Source organism: Odocoileus virginianus, chromosome X (genome assembly GCF_023699985.2).
Source record: "Odocoileus virginianus isolate 20LAN1187 ecotype Illinois chromosome X, Ovbor_1.2, whole genome shotgun sequence".
Classification (NCBI taxonomy): Eukaryota; Metazoa; Chordata; class Mammalia; order Artiodactyla; family Cervidae; genus Odocoileus; species Odocoileus virginianus.
In genome coordinates, this window is record NC_069708.1 from 8,246,500 (window position 1) to 8,266,723 (window position 20,224).

The following is a 20,224-nucleotide window of genomic DNA, read 5'->3' on the forward strand; positions in this document are numbered from 1 at the left end:
AGTATCCTTGCCTGGAGAATCCCCATGGACAGAGGAGCCTGGTGGGCTACAGTCCATAGGGCTGCAAAGAGCTGGACACAACTGAGCAACTAACACTCTCACATTCACACTTTCACTGCATCATATATTACTAAAATCTTGCTGCAACTAATATTTTAAACCATCAGATTTACTTGTGTCATGACAAAATAAAGATTAATTTATCTTCTAGTTTCTTAATATTCTATATTTTATGGTTTTTCCTCATTCTTCATATGCACTTTTGTATGTTTCAGTGGAAGGAAAGCTAAAGATACAATAATGCAGATAAAATTACATATATTTAATTTTTTATCCAGGAACTTATACCTTATTCATTTTTATACTTGCTATATTCTGAAGTGGGTGGGATTTGTCCTTATTTCTAGCCTTTTGAAACCTGCTCCTTAAACCGAGGTTCTCCAAATACCCAAGTGCTCAATGATTCTTATTCTTCCAGGCTAGTCTTTCCCCACTTCCTGCTACATATGCTCAGACTCCCTTCCGTTAGCAACAACTACACCATTATCACAGTCTACTATTATGTTCTGGGTGATATGAGGTACATTTATCAAGGGCTTACCACATACTCTTGCCTACTGAATAGCATTAATTTCAAATAAAACAGTTCTCAAGAGATCACAAAAGAGCCACTCCTTTTCCTGAGGCGTATGCATGGACTCATTCCACTTTAAATGCTTTCACCTATAGCACCTCTACTGATAGAACACTAATGAAACCATTTGTAAAACATTTTTTCAAAGTGCTCACTTGTCCAGCTGCTTCTATACAGACCCAAGTTCCCAACTGACTCAAATAATATATCCACACAAAGAACTGTGCCACACAGAGAAACTTAGATATTCAAGTCTAGGTAAAATGTACACATTTATTTAGTCCTTCTTAGGACTCTTTCTTTCCTTGTCTCTCTCATTTTGCTAATCCATATTTTAGAGGGTAGATAAGAGATGTTTACATCACAAACCAATGAGGAAACATTTGAGATAGATGTTTTGACATACCTTAAGTGATGCTTTTGCCATCTAGAGTTAACAAGAGACAGAACAGAAGGGAATATATTCATAACTGGTTAGTGTTTCCCTTTGATAACTCTAGTGTGGCTTGGATAGGATCCCAAACTTGCAAGGTTTGTAAACATCTTTCCACTTTGATTAATTATTTAAGTATTCTCTGAGGGAGATATCATAGTATAGACATGGAATCCAGTATCTCTCTTAGTCTGGACTCCCATTTGTATGACTTTTTACATTTATTTTCAGCACATTTGGAAGCAACTGATTGATGTCCCTCTATTTTCAAAGAAAGTCAATTAGGTCTGTAATAATCAATGCAAAGAAAAAAAAATCAGGGAGGAATACAGAAATATTCTGCATTACAACTATTTTCTGTAGTAGTTACAAGCAGGGACTCTCAAATCCAACCCACGAGCTGAAAGATCTGGACAAGTTTCTTAAGCTCTGCGGTTGTGAATAGTCATCATAATAGTGTCTTCTTCCTGGGGTTGTCATGGGAATGAAATAAAATTATACTTATAAAATGTTAATTACTATGCCCAGCACTTATAAATGTTCAGCAAACATTATACCAGAGCACATCAACATTCCCGTACAAATGCTACTCTGGGTTTCAGAAGACAAGAATGTTCCTTAGATTCTTGGGAACCAGTTCAACCACCCACACGTCATTAATAAAGTTATGGTTGCAGAAGAAAAACTGTATTTTTGCAAGTGTGCTAATCAGCCCCTGACAAATATCATGACAATTATAGGAAGCATGTATTATAATTATGAACCAGTCTTACGGAGACTTGTTGAACATCTTTAGTGTAATCGAGTCTATGTACATGCGTGTGCACGTGTGTGTGCCGTGTGTGCAATGCCACCACTGATGAATTCAAGATGTAGTTTAAGTTTGCTGTGAAGTATTAGATTATATTCTGGAACTTAAGGACATCAAGGGCTATGACCCAGAAATCAAGCTGTGAACCAGAAAATCTCTCAGAGAAGGAAATTGGAATGAGTGGCAAGTTCACAGGAAAAACAGGAAAATTTAACATGGGGAATTATTTAATATGGGGAAAGTCAGCATTTATCCTGGAGGAAAGCAAAATAATTAGGAAGATCAGCTGTCTCTAATCAAGACAATTTATAGGAATGCAATGTGAAGTAACATTTAATTTCCTCAATATTCCAGATACTTGACATATGTTTTAGCTGCTATTTCCGAATGCTTGGGCATGCGTGCTAAGTCACTTCAGTTGTGTCCGACTCTGTGTGACCCTATGGACTATAGCCCACCAGGCTCCTCTGTCCATGGGTTCTCCAGGAAAGAATACTGGAGTGGGTTGCCATTCCCTTCTCCAGGGGATCTTCCCGACCCAGGGATTGAACCCGCATCTCTTATGTCTCCTGCATTGGCAGGCAGGTTCTTTACCACTAGTGCCAGGTATTGTTTAACTGATGGGAACCAGGCAGTGCAGAGGTAAAGAATCCGCCTGCCAAGGCAGGAGATGCAAAAGACACGGGTTCGATCTCTGGGTCGGGAAGACCCCCTGGAGAAGGAAATGGTAACCCACTCCAGGATTCTTGCCTAGAGAATCTGATGGCTACAGCCCATCAGATTGCAAAAGAGTCAGACATGACTGAGCACATATACACATTATTTAACTTAATCCTTACAGTAACTCTATCAGGTAGATATCATTGATTCAACTTTGCACAATGAGCAAAACCGAGGCTCAGAAAGTTTCCTAGCACCACATAACTAATTAAACGCAAAAATTGGATTTCAACTCAAGACTAGTTGGCTCTAGGAATGAAAGGTTAAAATCAGCCCTAAGCTTGCCTGGGAAAATGACTGGAGAATTTTGTTTTCCGAGAACTAAGGAGCTGAGATAATTGGTAAAGTCGTGCCTCTCTTGTTGGCTAGGTACTACTCTTGGGCTAGTGAGGAGGGGCTGTGTACTGACATGCAGGCCTTTAACCTCTGTTAGCAGAATGACCATCATTATTGGTGGGAAATCATGGATAGAGCTTCCTCGTGTCAAGTGGCCCACATGAAGCCTTGCTCTTACCCCATGTGCATAAGGTGCACATTTACACCTTACATGTGTATTCTGGGTGCTTCTGGGCCACTCAATGTCATTCCAGCTTATCACTTACCTTGTATCCTTCTATACAGCTAAGTCGACATAGTATTAGACTGAATTCCATTGCATCTGTGAGTAAAATTGCCAATTTGATCCCCTCACAACCACAGTGATACTGCAGGCTCCAAAGACTATTATATATTGTCACTAAAAGTCATATATTCGGCTGAAAAACAGACTGCTTAGCAAAACTAATCCTAGATAAATGGCTTGTGATTAAAGTCAATCTATTTCTGGCATTAGTATCAGAGATCATGAAGTTAACTAAAGCTGTTTCCCTCTTTTAAATGGATTTATAGGATCACAGATGACTTCTGTGAAAAAATTATTTTACTGCCACTTTTAAATAGTTTTTTTCCTTTTCTTTTATTATCCCTTTGTTATTATTAAAAAATTCCTCTGGAATAAGAGGCTTGATCAGCTGTGCCAATGAAAGAGATATTTACTGGCTGAAAAAGGGATCACCAAACCCTTGATGACAGGGCGCAGAGACACTAATTAGGATCAAAGTGAGAGAGGAAGAGTATAAAGGACAAATAAATAAAAGGACAGAAAGCCAGGTACGACCTCCACACACAGGTTGTCTGGGACAAGCCTTTGGTGGAATCAGTGTGTGCGTGAGAGCATCAGTCTATCACAAATATGTCCATGAAGTAATAAACAGAAGAAGGGATGGAGAGAGAGAGAGAGAGCTGTGCAGACAGCAGATAAGGTAAGTCCCTTAATCCTAACAGAGAATGCTTTTGGTAGCCAGTCTTATGTGACAGCTAGTCTATTTCTATTTTATCTGGTGGACGAACCATTTCTCATTAACGACAAGACTGTTAGCAATAAGCAATGCTCCAATAATTGAAGATTTGAACAGCAGGCTTAGTCACCTCTTGAGGAAGAAAATGCTAGAAATCTTTTAAAAACCCTGGTACAACAGATTCTGGGTTTTATCCTCTAAAAAGACATACCTACATAAACCATTGTTCTATTGCCACTACTTTTACCTTAGCTGTATGACAGTCTCACCTAATGAGCTTTTAAAAATTTCTGATGTCAGGGCCCAACCTCAGATCAATATAATAAAAATATCAGCTCTAATCCCAATGTTTTCATAAATCTCCCCCAGGTGATTTTACTGAGCAGCCCCACTGGAAAGAATATCAACTTTGAGGAGAGGTAAAACTGAATTTGATTTTTGCCCATCTTTCTATTGGCTGGAATGATCCTGGTCTTGGTAAAGCTCTCTAAGCCTCAGTTTTTCCATTTATAAAATAAGGATAAACTGCCCAAGAACTACTGCACAAAACAAATGTGAGGTTCCTAAAACATGGTTGTCTTACTGAAATTTTAGTTAGAGTTTACCAAAAAGAACTTTGTATATTTGAATTTATATCACTAGCGATAAATAAGAAAATTATTATTTAGGGAAAACAGTACTTTGAGTTCAGGTAGAAGTTTTTCAGCAATATTTTCTTTTAAATCTCACAAGAATAATACTGCAGAACAATTGATTATTTCTAAAAAGTAAAAACACTGGATTTCAACCAACTTATTAAATTTTAATAATACATAACCTCCCCACTTAATAGCTGTTTCAGTTTTCTCATCTCTCAAGGGGATAGCATATGCCCCACTAACTCCACAAGTTTGCCATAAGCAAATAAATATAAAAGTGTACTATATTATTTTTAAGTATAATCACAAGACTACACTAAGTCTTGAGATTATATAATTCTTTGCAACAATTAAATTCCATTTTTATGAGAATTAAATTATCCTGTTATAAAAATTAAATGGCATCCACCAAGACTCTAGTTCATTACTATTTTATCCAAATACCATTGTAACTAATATATTTTCATTTTTATTCCTTATTCCAGCTGTTAAATGGCCCATGCATTTTTATATAGAGATATGATTTAATCAGAAAATATATGTACCAACCTGATACCTATTTTTCCTAGCAATCAGCTTTTAGGTTTTCAGATATTCATTTGAAAGTTCTATGATATCATCTATTTTTTTAATCAAACGCAGCTAATCCCATTTTGAAGACTGTGAAATGAACAAAAATGTCCCAACTATAAGGAACATATGCTTTACTTTCAAATATCATCACTGATTTTATTAAAACCACATATAAATTTCAAAACTATTTTTGCCATTTTATTATCATTTTCTATAATCCTTTGAATATTCAAAATGTTTTTAATTAACTCTACATTGTCCCATGATAAATAATAAATACAAATAACAATTACAAAAAAAACTTTACTCATAATTGCTACTATCTTATTAGACATGTCTTACTAAAATCAGTAACAAAGGAGCAACAATTTTGTTTCAAATATATTTCTTTAACAGACTAATGGACTCCTAGTGATGACATACCTGGGGACACCATCCGCAAAATATCTACTGTATGTCATTCAGCACTGGAACATGGTGGACATATTTTCCAACTGTTTAAACAATTTTATAGATGGCCTGTCAGTCGTTCAATATTATTGTGATTGCATAGGCATAGGATGTTATGTTTCCCCCATTTAAATAAGGTGAAAGTTATTCATTCATGTCCAACTCTTTGCGACCCCATGGACTATACATCCATGGAACTCTCCAGGCCAGAATGCTGGAGCGGGTAGTTGTTCCCTTCTCCAGGGTATCGTCCCAACCCAGGGATTGAACCCAGATCTCTGGCATTGCAGGCAGATTATTTACCAGCTAAGCCACCAGGGAAGCCCCTACTTAAATAAAAATTAAAAAAACATTTGTAAAAACCATCCTGGTAAAGTAATTAAAAAAAGATTCTTGGTAACATAGACAAGGATTATACGCTAATGCTTCTGAACAAATTTGGTAAAGACACTCATCCAGGATGAAAACCTTAAATCACATGATTAGATTATATGTCATTATTTAAATTTCACAATCTAGCAAGAAACTATATTATTTAACTGTGTGTTCAGCTGCTGAACCGTGACCGACTCTTAGCTACCCCATGGATGGTAGCACACCAGGCTCCTCTGTTCATGAGATTTTTCAGGCAAGAATACTGGATTGGGTTGCCATTTCCTTCTACAGAGGATCTTCCTGACCCAGGGATCGAACCTGGGTCTCTTGTGTTTCCTGCATTGGCAGGTGGAGTCTTTACTACTGAGCCACCTGGGAAGCCCACTCATTAACAATGAATAATATTCCTTTTAACAAACTCCTAACAGAGATTAAATATATATATAAACTGGCCGACCATTTTCCATAAGGTCAAAATTGTGATGAATTAAAAAAGAACATAAAAATGAGTGGAAAATACCAAATTATGGTATAAAGGGTAAATTCAGGCCATGTACACACACTGTCTTTTTAATATTTTGCAAGTTTCCTTATTGTCTAAATGGCTGAATTTGTGATGGTTGCTTTCAATTATTGTCATCCAAGCAATTCAAATGGATCAAGAGAACAAGAATCACTTCAATTTATTAGTGATTTGTTCAAACTGTCCTGAAAATATTTGTTTGCTAGGTTACCTGAACTGAGAATAAAGGTAGATGATAGCATATCAAAAATAAACATGAGATTCAATCTCTCTTTCTCCTCCCCTCTCCCTCTCTCTTTGTCTCATATGCTTTGTTAGCATTTCAGGTCACTGGAAACTATATAGTAACATAACCATTTTTAAAATTTCTGTTGCAATAAGCAATTTGAAAGTTCTTGATCAGGAAACAGGAGATCACAACAGTAATATCTTAATGTTAGTATATTTGTCTCTATCATAATATCAATGTAATATCTTTAGCCTCATTTGTATGCTAATATTTATTTACTATTATTGGTAACCTTTTTACCCACATAGGAAGTTTTCATCTATTTATTTTGCTATGTATTACAAAGTACTGCCTCCCTGCCCCTTAAAGATCTTTCTTCTATAGTAGCAATGATAAATTTGAGGATGCCTCCAGATATTCAGCTAAAGTAATCATAACTCAAATGCATTAAATTATATTAAAGTGGCAATAGACACTCAAAGCTAGTTATGCTATGTGTCTGCCCACAGAAAATACAAGCGTAAAAAAGGAAGGTTCAGGACAAAAAACCTAAAAATAATCAAGGATATTCTAATAAGTATCCTTACTCTAATGATATGCAGGCTAGAAATATGTTAATGACATTTCTCTGGACTTCAACACTGGCCATCAGTTTTTCTAATTATGTGTCAGTGCTAGTTTCTGTTCTAATCAATGCTAATCAAAGTGTATATTTAAATTATTTAACACAATATTTCCCAAATTCCTTTACTAAAAGGTTGTGCTGAATATACATTAAGCAAATAAGATGCTAACACTAAATCTAATGTAGCCCATTCCTTTGCTGATACAATAATGCCATCTCTAATTTACTCATTTCAACTGCAATCTACTGAAGTTCAAAATTAAAGGAATATTTTCATTATTATTACTTAACACCATTAAATGATATAATTTGGCTCTAATGATCAAATTGTAATGGTTCCTTTAAAAAGAAACCCTGGAAAAACTGGTCTCCTATTGATCTAATAGGACGACTATTCTGTTATTATCATATCTGTAAAAGCAGTTGATGACATTTTCTATTTTCCATAGCAAAATAGGTTGACTAAGAACTGTCATCCAAAAAACTTGAGATTTCCTATTAGATAATTACAATTTATAATATCTCTAAAGACACTCTGCCAGAGATAACAATATTAATCAGTAATACAAAACAATACAAAATAATATATATATTTTGTTGCTTTGCCATCAAAAAGGCAATGGCCATTTTAACTCAAGATGTACTATTAAAATACTTTAATATATGGGGAAAAAGAACATTTTGCACTGCAGAGAGTTTGGCGGTAAAGTGTGTCATATATTTACAAGAAAACTTCTACTTGAAATGTTATACACATAAGGAATACCAGTATATTTCAACCTCATTACATTCTCTGAAACCCAAGGTATTCCACAATGGGTTCTAGAAAAAAACAATCTAAATGATATGAAATGAGTGTGCCTGTTCATAAAAAGCTCAAGTTATTTACATCAACAAGATCCATCTGAGTTGGTTTTCTCTTTCCATTTTAGCTTAGTGTAAATTACTTATTAGCATTCTTATTGTTAATGGGATCAAAATGTGATGAACGGAACAAGGATAGAAGCAAAAAAAGCACACTACTTGCTCAAGCCACCTAAAGAAGCCTTAAGGACTTTCATTTACAACAAAAGCTATATATCTTCTCTTGATTACTTTCTGAAGACTAATCAACTGCATGCAGGTCAAGTGAAGTCAGAGACCATTCATTCAGGAAGAAAACTTTCAAAAAGCAGAGTTAATTCTTGGAAAAGTAGACTCTAAAAGCAACTCAAGAGTGATGTACGGATTAGCCAGGCAGAAAATAGAATCTGTGTCACCATCCTCACCCTGGGAAAATACAGTGGATTAAAACCAAACTAATTGGCTTGTTAATGTCATTTTGAGGTCATAAATATTTCTTGAAAGCCCTAGTGTTCATCAAATTTTATTATTGTCATTCATTTTCATTTAAAGTCAGTCCGGTAAACCATGGATGATGTGAGCATCATCTTGCACATCCTAGATGGAAATGACTTACTATAGTCAAAAGTCATCTAGAACTGGCACACATTTTTATCCCTGATTTTGTTTTTTTTTTTAATGGCTTTAAGAAGAGCATCTTCACTTTGCTATTCACAAGGAAAAGCTGACAAAGCATTCTCTTAATGCATGAAGTAGTGTGTGGATTTGCAAACAAACCAATTTGTTTGAAACTCAGGGAAGCAAACAATGCATATGAAACCCACAAAGCACTACTGTGTGTGTCTTATAGGGAAATCATAAGAGAAAGTGAATCGAATGACTCACAATAGGATATGTTTGGAAGGAGATAAACCTTTTATATCTATGAGCATAAAGACCCATAAAGTATTAAATAATTTTACCTTAGTTGTACTTATTTTTGCATATGTTAACATTTAAACTACCAGAAACAGCTCCTGAAATTGGTTATGCTAATGCCTATTGCTACTCATTTTAAAAGGCAATTCCACTTAAAACCAAACCTCAGGCCTCAAAACAACAGTTAAGGTCAAATGAAGCATACCAAAGTCGATACACACAAGATATGAAAAGCTCCAAATTATATTTCAGTGACTTGTTTAATTTGTAAATCAATCCAATCAACAAAGCATATGTTTAAAATTCTAAAGACATTTTTGGGTAGGTATTTCTTTAAACCAAATTTAACCTCAATCCCCCAATAATAAATATCTCCCCAAATGTAAAGCTGACTGTTTCATTAGCCTCCTAAGGGGCATATTAGATATGAAAAGAAAATTGCTTTGAAAAATAGCTGAAATCATCATGTATAAGCTAAAGAACCAATATGTGGTTAAATAAAAATATGGACTTCTCAAAGGTAATTACTATACAGGGCATGCAAGAAGTCTATGAGTCTGCCAGTGTGTTAGGGAAATATAAAAATGTGCATTAAAAAAAATTATAGCTCAATGTATTTTCAAGAGATGATATCAATGATAATTAAAAGGAAAAATTACCTAAATCATAAGGATTTTTATTTTCTAATTAGTTAATTGCAAAGACAGAATGGTGTCTCTTACAATCTAAGACTTAAGTCTTTGAATGCACATTTGAGTATTTCCCTAACACACTGCCGGGAACTGATAGATAGCTAAAAAATGTAAAGATTTATACTGAATCCTTACCTTATTGAAATCCATAAAAATACTTTAATAAACCATTTTAGGAAATAGAATGCTTTTTGACTTGAAAGGGAGTCCATAAATAGCAAAAGCTTTCAGATCCAAGAGTTCACTGGTAAAATGAAACTATAACCAGTGGTTTGATCTTTATTAATCAGCTTGTATTTTATACTGCATTTGGTTGACTTCAAACTGTCAGGTTTGAGGTATTTTTTCCCTTTGTTTTTAAATTTATTTGTTTTTAATTGGAGGATAATTGCTTCACTGTGTTAAGGGTGTTCCTACAAGCGTATATGATGTGCATTTCGACACACACTTGCCATGTAGGAATATGGAATTGGGCATATCAGGCTCTTTTATGCTATAAAATACATTACTTAACTGCCTTTTTCTGATTATATGCATATCAATCTACTTTCCGATTATGATGTGGATGTCTATTCTGGATCCCCTTACTTCACTATTCAAAGGAGGACTTAGAGATCAAAAGCCATTTTATAACTCAACAGGAAAAGATCTATTTTAAACTTACTATTTTATGAAAGGAGAGGGCACACACAAGAATAACTTGAGCATATATCTCAGACAAAAGAAATGACCATATGCAGATTTAACAACAACAACAACAAAAAGACTGTTAACAGGCTTATCCCTCAGGTTCACACACTATAGCTCTCATCCTCAGGGACTAGAGTTCATATTCTCATTATGTCTGCCTCTCTACCTCACTGGAGTATGAAAAATCACGTATATTGGTACTAGGAGTTAATAGTGAGGTAACCCTCCCCCACCTTTCAAGACAAGGAAATATGATTGATACAATTTCTCCCTTAGAGCTAAACCACGACACTGACCATCTATTGAAGCAATAAGAAGAGGTTAGAGCTATGTATTATCTAAAGGAGAGGAAACATTTCTAGTGTACTTAATCTGATTCCAACTTCACAAACACATTTGCATTGCTATAATTTTCCCTTCCCAAGTCCATATACAGGGGTCAATTACATATGAGTATTCTGGTTCTTGTGATTGTTAAATATCTCATTTATAATATCTGAGCTTCCATTTTGATGTTATTTTTTTTTTCATCTTGTTTAAAATTAACTCCCCCATCACTATGGGTCTGCTATGAATAAGATAAGGCAATCAGGTTTCCGGGTCTGTAACACTAAGTAATAGATTCTGGTTGATGATAAATTCACCAGTGAAAGGCTATATCCTCTGAGTTTTTTGGGAACTTTTCCTGATGGGACCCATGATCACCACTCAAGGATTTCCTGATTTGGGACTGATTCAATATTCCCAAGACAGAAGAATTATATAACCCTACCCAAATATCAGCTTGAATTATTAATATATCACAGATAATCAATCCCACTGATACAGCTTCTCCAACGTCTGGGTTTAGAGTGTGGTAAAGCCTCAGTAAAGAGAATATAGCTTGCAATTCCAAAGAAGTTGGCAGATTAAAAAGTGCCTCATAGGCTAAAAGAAAAGCAGAGGTCAGGAATTATTACCCCTCTAATCCACGTGTTTGTAGATATGACTATGTAGCACCGAACATAAGGATGGAATTTACTTAAGTGTAATATAAAAATATAAATACAGTAGTAGTAGTGTTAGTTGCTCAGTCATGTCCTACTCTTTGCGATCCCATGGACTGTAGCCTGCCAGGCTCCTCTGCCCATGGGATTCTCCAGGGAGGAATACTGAAGTGGACTGTAATTCCCTTTTCCAGAGGATCTTCCTGACCCAGGGATCGAACCTGGGTCTCCTGCATTGCAGGCAGATTCTTTACTGTTTGAGCTACAGGAAAGACCCCATAAATACAGTGCTGCCCACCAACTAAAGAAGCAGAAAACAAATAATCATTCAATGGAGGACTTCCCCCACAGTGACCTATTACAACAGAATCAGCATCAGGAAAAGATTCCCTGATTTAAACAGTAAACCATGTTGCCTTTTATACAATATATGAATGAAAGTGCCAAGAGTAGCTAATTAATTATAGCTGATTAGTGTATCAAATCTCTTGGTAGAATAAGCAAAACATGAACTTTTTATAATTATTTGGAGTCAGTGAACTCTAAACACAGTATACTTCATCTGTGAAGCATTCACGTTCTAAAGGCTTGTGTCTTTTTCTAAAGTTGTATATTTTGGTTTCAGATGTTGGGATTTGAGAACTAAGATCATATGTGACGATTCATAATACATTTCAGGAAGGCAGAACATTTTAAATACACCTGGAATACAGGAAAACACAATGCACAGGTTCTAGTTTGTGCTTAGTTTGTGGAAATGTGAAGTCTGAGATGATAAACCTTAAACTGCGCTAAAAACAGTCGCAGCTTAGAAATGCACCAACCTTCAGGATCCAGTAGTTTCTCTATGCCCAACTGATATTTGGCAATGTTGAATGCATGTTCCAGTCGTTGTGTGGCTGACTGCTGGCAAACCACACTATTCCAATCAAACAGGTCTGGCCTGAAACACACACAAATAAAAAGACAAATATAAACTGATTGCAAATGTTTCATGAGATTCACTTCAATTCTGATTTTTGATTGACAGATAACCCATGCCCACATTCCTTAAGAGGTGAGTGTTCCTCTTCAGTACTCCTCAATAACAGTTCTCATTCAAACCAGGCACAATTATAATAGATGATTCAGAAGAAAACAAAGTGGAATTGATTCTCTCTTATCCAAGCAACAAAAATGTGTTCATCTCATCCAATCTCATGGATTTAAAGAGCAGCTGTTTGTTGGTATCTTCTAATTCTACAAGCCCTGCCCAGACCTCTTGCCTGAACTTCAGACTCACATCCATCTGCTTACTCAGTATCTCTACTGAGAGTCATGGCAGGACTCAAGGGTCCAAAAGTGAGCTTCTGATATTCATCCCCATCTGCACTACCCCACCTCACCTACTTGTCTTACAGTTCTCCCTTCCTCAACAATCAATAACAAGGTCAAACTTGTGGAGCTCAGTAGAGAAACCTTGGGGTCAACTTTGATGACTCTTTCACCCTCACAGAAGTTACTTGGAAATACATCCATCATTTGGCCACTTCACATTTTCCTCACTGCTAGTACGGTAATCCAAACCCCCTCTTAGCCTGCACAGATCACTCCATTAGCTGTCTAACTGCTTCCTTCTTCCCACCCTTGCCCTTGTTAATCTATTCTCAGCAGAGTTGTTGCAGTGATCTGGTAAAATGTTCCATCATAACCTTCTCAAATCCCTCGTATCGGGGGAGTAAAATTCATTGATTTAACTGTGACCTACAAGACCCTACATGGTCTGGCTCCCCATTAACTCTCTGATTTTACTTCTTGCCTCCCTCCTCATATTCCTCAGACAGGCTAGATCATTTCCTGCATCTGCACTTGCTGTTCCCTATGCCTGGAATTCTCTTCCCCTAGACACTGACACGGCTCACTCCTCCACTTCCTTTGGGTCTTTACTCAAAAGTCACATTGATGAGTTCTTCCCTTCCCTTCTCCCATCTAAAATTGCCTGCCCCCAAAACAAGTGTACATGGAATCATTTCCTATTCCTCTTAGTGGCTCTATATTTTTCTCCTCAGCACTCACTATATTGTACATTTAATTAATCTTATTTATCCATCTTCTGCACTTGAATGTAGAATAATTCCTGCCATGTATATTCACTTCTAGAAATCCAGCCTGATACACAGGAGGGGCTCAACAAGTATTTATTGACTTCACCAGAGAATGGTTGAGAATATACTATATGATTATCATTTTCCTTGATAACAGAGAAATATCCAGTCATGTAAGAGGCAGTTCTTATCTATATCGATTTTAAATATATTGAGGAAAAAATGTGTACATCATAAATTAAATACATTTTAAGTGTGATAAATACAGATAATAATATATAAGGTTTTCTAAAATCTGAAGGAAAAATATAAAGTTTTTTCTGAGGCTTAAGGGAGTCTTAAATGGTGGTTTGGGTTTAGACTTAAGAAAAGTGCTTGAGAATAGAATTTTAAATTGTGTGGCTATTAGAGAATCAAAGCTCTTAGGGAAGGAAAGTGCAGAAGGTGACAGTCACTCAAGCCGCCACAGCCTGGCTCCATTGGGAGATTTCCAGTATCAAGTGGTGGGAGATAGGGTGAGGAGTGGGGATTGGGGTGAGTTTGCAAAAGGCCTTGGCTGGTAAGGCATGACAATTTATCCCAACAACATTGGAAACCAATTGTTAAGTGCTTCATCACCTTTCCTGGATCACAGATACCTTTAAGAATCTGATGAGTTCTATGAAACTTCTACCTAGACAAAAGACCTATCCATATCTTTTTTAAATTTTTTGTTGTAGGGTAGTTGGTTTACAATGTTGCGGTAGTTTCTTTTGTACAACAAAGTGAACCAGCCACACATATTCATGTACACCCTCCTTTTTGGATTTCCTTCCTATTTAGGTCACCACAGAGCACTGAGTTCCTTATGCTATACAACAGCTTCCAACTAGCTGTCTATTTTATACATAGTGACTATACATAGTGCATGGGGAACTTCCCCGGTGGCTCAGACGGTAAAGCGTCTACCCGCAATGCGGGAGACCTGGGTTCGATCCCTGGGTCAGGAAGATCCCCTGGAGAAGGAAATGGCAACCTACTCCAGCACTCTTGCCTGGAAAATCCCATGGATGGAGGAGCCTGGTGGGCTACAGTCCATGGGGTCACAAAGAATTGGACACAACTGAGTGACTTCACTCACATACATAGTATATATATGTCAATTTCAATCTCCCAAATCACGCCAGCACCCCTTGTTCCCCTTTGTTCCCCCTTGGTATCCACATGTTTGTTCTCTATGTCTGCGTCTCTATTTCTGCTTTGCAAAGAATATCATCTGTACCAATTTTTTTCAAATTCCACATATATGCATTAATATATGATATTTACTTTTCTCTTTCTGACTTACTTTACTTTGTGTGACAGTCTCTAGATAGAATTACAAAGAATTTTAGGACTTTGGGGTCTGTCAACGGACTCCTGCTTAAGAATTCATGCTCCGCAGAGAGGATGCTACAAGGAAAGGCTTAGCTGTTATTTTCTAAAAGCAGAATTCAAAATAAACATACATTATTTCTCCTCTGACTCTCATTTCTTTTTCTCTACTTGCTCCTACCCTGTTTAATTCACCAGGCTTCTGTGCACTTCTTAGTAAATCTAATCTCCTCTATACACTCCAGATTACCTAGAATGACCAAAGACCTTTTAGAACCTAAAATGTGTATACACACACACGCACATGGAGCTGTCTCTAGTCGTGTGACTGTATGAAACAAAAATTAAATCCTGGATTATTTGGAGAAAGTTCTAACTTCACTATGCAACCTCTGCCCCATCTTCATTTCTCCATCTCTCAGCAAGGGAAGGGGAAAAGAATATAGGTGGGAGAGTGTGGGAAACTAGTTTCTCATCTACAGCACAGTAAACACAGTTAAATTAATATATTTTTTTAAAAAGGGATTTCTTCCACATTTAAGCCCTTCTCCCTTCATCTTCTCCCCCTTCTCCCTAGCCAGTAACTCATCACCTGGATGAGGAGTTATCTGAGCCATGTAATCTATTTGAGCTTCAGTGTTTTCATTTCAAAAAGAAGGCAATGATGTACTGAATGGTCTTTGAGGTCTCTTCTAGCATTAAAATCAATCTAATAAAATGTTATTAAAATACACCATTTATTAACACTTAAGTAACTGTGATTTTCAAACGCATAAAGAATTGTAAAACTAACCAACTGAAGAGGAAAGCCACATAGTCTCCTCCCATGCTGACCTAGACTATAACTCATAAATAAGAATGTGCAATCAAGGATCACCAGCCTTCTGAGAAAACTGACATACTGAGTGAGATAGCATAGCCTAGTAGAGTCCTCTATGAATCCAAAACCTGGGCTCTACCACGTATTAACTGTGAACATATTTCAATCAGAAGTGGAACCAGAGGATACAAAATGGAGAATTCCACACACGTGCCTTAAGAAGAATGAATGTAAGAATTCAGAGGCTAGTTCTCTATAAATGCCTGCTTTACAGAAATCAAGCCTTATCTCCCAACCAATGAATATCCACTCAGAATCTCTTCCCATCCTTAAGGCAATGAGCTTACTGCCTGCACTCAAGCTGGACTGTTCCCTCTGCGATCCTTGCCCATACACACAGTCTGCCCCAAACTGCCAACAGACTCACCTGTATCTCACTATAGCAAGTTTACCAAACTGCAATTCCTCTGTTATTCCTGAATAAACTCAATTTCTGATCGTTTGAGATTGCCTCCTTTTATCTTTCTATTTTGGGTGACACACTCAAATGGTCTTAGATAAATCATATAACCTCTCCTGTGCCTCAGTTTCCCAATTTGTGAAATGGGGACAATGATAGTATGCATGTCATGAGAAACAGATGGGCCATTGTCCTTAGAACAGTGCCTACACAGCAATAATTGCTTCAAAACACTAACTTCTATTACTTTGTTTTAAGCTTAATTATATTTATAAAATAACAGTAAAACACTTTCAATTTATAGATTCAAGCCAAGAACACCTAAACTTATAGAAGAGATATAAATTTACAATACCACTGATGCAAGAATAATATTATAATAACAGAATAGAAGGTAGAGAGAAGAGGAGGAAGTATATATAAGGCTGATAATTTCCTCATCTTTCTTTTCAGGTGGTGAACAGACCTTGTCTAAACTTGATGAAACTAGGTATACAACTGTCATTTAAAGTCACACAGGCAACAACTGTAAGAATAAAATGATTATAACATAGTAATGAAATCAAGAAATAGATGGGGATGAGATGTAAGATGTGTGGGCTTCACATTAAGGAATAAATCCATCTACTGTCAGAAATGAATTAATCAAGAAATAAAATATTTATAATTATGGAAACTATCAGAGAGAATAAAAGAAGTCGCCAACAGTAACTACTAGCAAGTAGAGTGTGCTGGAATAGGACTGGGATCAGGAAGATATATTTTCTTTCTTTCTGCCCTTTTCTTCCCTAATGTCTGACTGTTTCTAAATCATGTGCTATGTTACTTCTATGGGAATAAACTAAGAAATTAGAAAGAAAATTTTATTGCAACTGTATACTTAGTGCAATTTATTTGCATATTTTGAGCATGTCTTATGTCTTGTGAAAGTCGCTCAATTGTGTCTATTTGCGACCCTATGGACTGTAGCCTGTCAGGCTCCTCTGTCCATGGAATTCTCCAGGCAAGGATACTGGAGTGGGTAGCTGTCCCCTTCTCCAGGTGATCTTCCCAACATTTTTTGGGATCAAACCCAGGTCTCCAGCATTGCAGGCAGATTCTTTACCATCTGAGCCACCAGGGAAGCCCAAGAGTAATGGAGTGGGCAGCCTATCCTTCCTTTCTCTGGTGGATCTTCCCAACCCAGGAATCAAACTGGGGTCTCCTGCATTGCATGTGAATTCTTTACCAGCTAAGCTAATTATCATTTGGTTGTTTTTCCCACAGAAGTAGAATCTGGCTTTCTTTTAACTGCACTGTAGTGAATTCTGTCTTTTAATACTTTTAATTCCTTACATATTAAGAGAAAATTTAGCCTTAAAGAAAAATAAAACCACTGACAGACTGATCTTTGGCAAGGCTCTTTGTCAATTCCTCTGCTCTTTATCAAGTTCACGCTTTTGTTCTACATAATCTCTCAATTACTGAAATCAGGACACTTCATGACATTCCTGTGTTTCAATGACAATCATCCTGAAACAAAAAGTTCAACCATTTTCTTTCTCTTTAGATAAACAATATGAACATTTGTCAGAGACAAAAAGAAGACAAAGATAATTCATGAAAGAGTATTAGCAACTTTGAGAAACCTCTTGAGAAGTAACCATGTTATGTATAAAAAAGGAGTTGCTGGTGATTCATTCAATATTACAGAAGAATATATCAACGGGGATATTTGGAGAGGCAAAGAGTAGGTCAGGGACAGGGAGTGAAACCTACATATGTTTACTGAATTACTTAGAACTATATTCAGAAATCATGAAATAAAATATTAACAAATGTAGTCTGTGAACATGCTGGCAGGACTGAAGTCGTCCACTTGAAAAGAAAATGCTAGCAAGCCAACAAGAACCACATAACCTGATCCTCAATATTTCTGTTCATCTGCAAATGTGTACATGAACAGTAAGATCAATATGTTCTGGCCCTTACCGTGAAGCATGTGGCTGCATAAATGAACACTGCCTTATAATGCAGAATGAACGTCTCTATCCCCTCTCATCTGGCTTTATTGAAGCTGTGGAATACTTTTCTTCATATCACACGTGGGGGAAAACAACGTTTTAATGTTGTTTAACATGCCGACTGAGAGTGAGCCTGCCTCCTTTCCAAAATCAGGTTGCTGAGTCATTCACCTGGAAACTCAGTCTGGATGGGGTTAATTAAACCCAGCTGGAGCAAGACACCTGACAAAGATGCTTATTTAGAGAGCATTTGCTCCCAGACTGGTAAACCAGAAAGAAAATTTATATTCTGGACGTTTCTAGAAGCAAGATTGGTACAGGAAAATGGTAGAGTAGACCTGTCGAGAAGCGTAATATCAAAATGAGAAAAGATAAACTGCATTGAAAATCAGGGAAGATGCAGACCAGTGGCATTTCAAACACAGTTAATAAGGCAAGCATTTGACCCTGGGGACTGGGCTGGGTAAAAGAAATGTGTAATAAGAAAACCAAAGTAGATGTTCCTTACGGATAATGTATTATACATAGAACGTATATGAATGCATTCATTATATATAATGCATGAATTTACCATGTTGTTTTGCTTTTTCTTGAACTGTTATTAATTCACTTACTGATCTCCTTTATACAAGAAAAAGCAAACAACTATTTTGTTATCTTAGAAAATAGTGTGAATACAGTTAAGGACATTTGGTTCACTACGTCACACTGAGTTCCTCTTATGAAGACGGACAGAACAGCTCTCTCTGACACTTTACAGGAATCGCTCTGCTATTACAGAGCAGTTGTTTATTTTGTTATTCTGAGCACCGAGTCACAGAATTAATTGTGGTCTGCTCTTTGCCTTGGTTGCTAAGATGCTCAGAACCTCTTTTAACCCCAAAATGTATATTATATATATATCTATACACACACACACACATGCAGGGCCTTATAGTTTTTGCTATCTAAGTGGGTATCTGACAAGAGAAATGTTTCTTTTTCACATTATTAATCTGATGATGGTAATTAATTGTACTACAGCCACTCACATAAGATCTGCAACTATTTTTAATGCTAGAGTTGAGGCTCATATTAACACATTATTTGTACAGAAAGACCAACTCTATTCTTGGCAGAGTTAGAATGTAACCTTGATTTTCTGGCAGAGTCTCAATTTCAAAGGTGCTGATCCCCTCCCCCATCATAATCACATTCATGCTCTGATACTTTTACTGTTTCAATAACTAAGTGATATATCACTTTAAAAACAGGATATTCTTATTCAGAGCATCCCAATGGATGGATAGATCAATATGGTCAACATAAAAATACGTTGCATTGTGGAAAATTATCTGGAACCAGCCTGGACAAAAATACATCAGTCTGTAAATTAACACTTACAAAAAATTATTCAGTGTCTCAGAAATCTCCTTACCTATGACTGTGGATGAGCGCGTTCAAGGCCAAACCATCAGACCAGCTGGTGGTGAAGTTAATGACATTAACCTGTGGATAATTACGAGTTGATTGTCGGACCCAGCTCAGGAGTATCTTCTCGCTGTTAGTTTGTTGCAATCCAGCCATGATATTTTTCATTACATTTTTGACCTATGTATGGAAAGAAATTTTCATAAGAAAATGCATGAATAAGAAGCACACAAACTTAAACCTAACTAGTTCAGCAGCGGGAATGGATTTGCACTTATCAGGAAACCCTCCCATGATTAAATGAGATTCATTTGTGAAAGGCTTGGCCAGTTATGGGCACCCAGATTCACCCACTCCTATAAGACAGGACCAGAGAAGGCAATGGCACCCCACTCCAGTACTCTTGCCCAGAAAATCCCATGGATGGAGGAGCCTGGTAGGTTGCGGTCCATGGGGTTTCGAAGAGCTGGACATGACTGAGCGACTTCACTTTCACTTTTCACTTTCATGCATTGGATAAGGAAATGGCAACCCACTCCAGTGTTCTTGCCTGGAGAACCCCAGGGAACGGGGAGCCTGGTGGGCTGCTGTCTATGGGGTCGCACTGAGTCGGACAT

General features: G+C 36.8%; 1 protein-coding gene across 7 annotated transcripts in view; it reads right to left on the reverse strand.

The window, feature by feature from the left end:
• Positions 1 to 20,224, reverse strand: part of DMD (dystrophin) — a 2,261,655-nt gene that overhangs the window by 1,698,196 nt on the left and 543,235 nt on the right. For all 7 annotated transcript variants that reach the window (XM_070462101.1, XM_070462106.1, XM_070462102.1 and 4 more), the window contains exons 6-7: positions 19,615 to 19,787; positions 12,302 to 12,420 (exon numbers count right to left, since the gene is read on the reverse strand). In XM_070462101.1, coding sequence (XP_070318202.1) covers positions 12,302 to 12,420; positions 19,615 to 19,787 — 292 coding nt within the window. The remainder of the gene's footprint in view (positions 1 to 12,301; positions 12,421 to 19,614; positions 19,788 to 20,224) is intronic.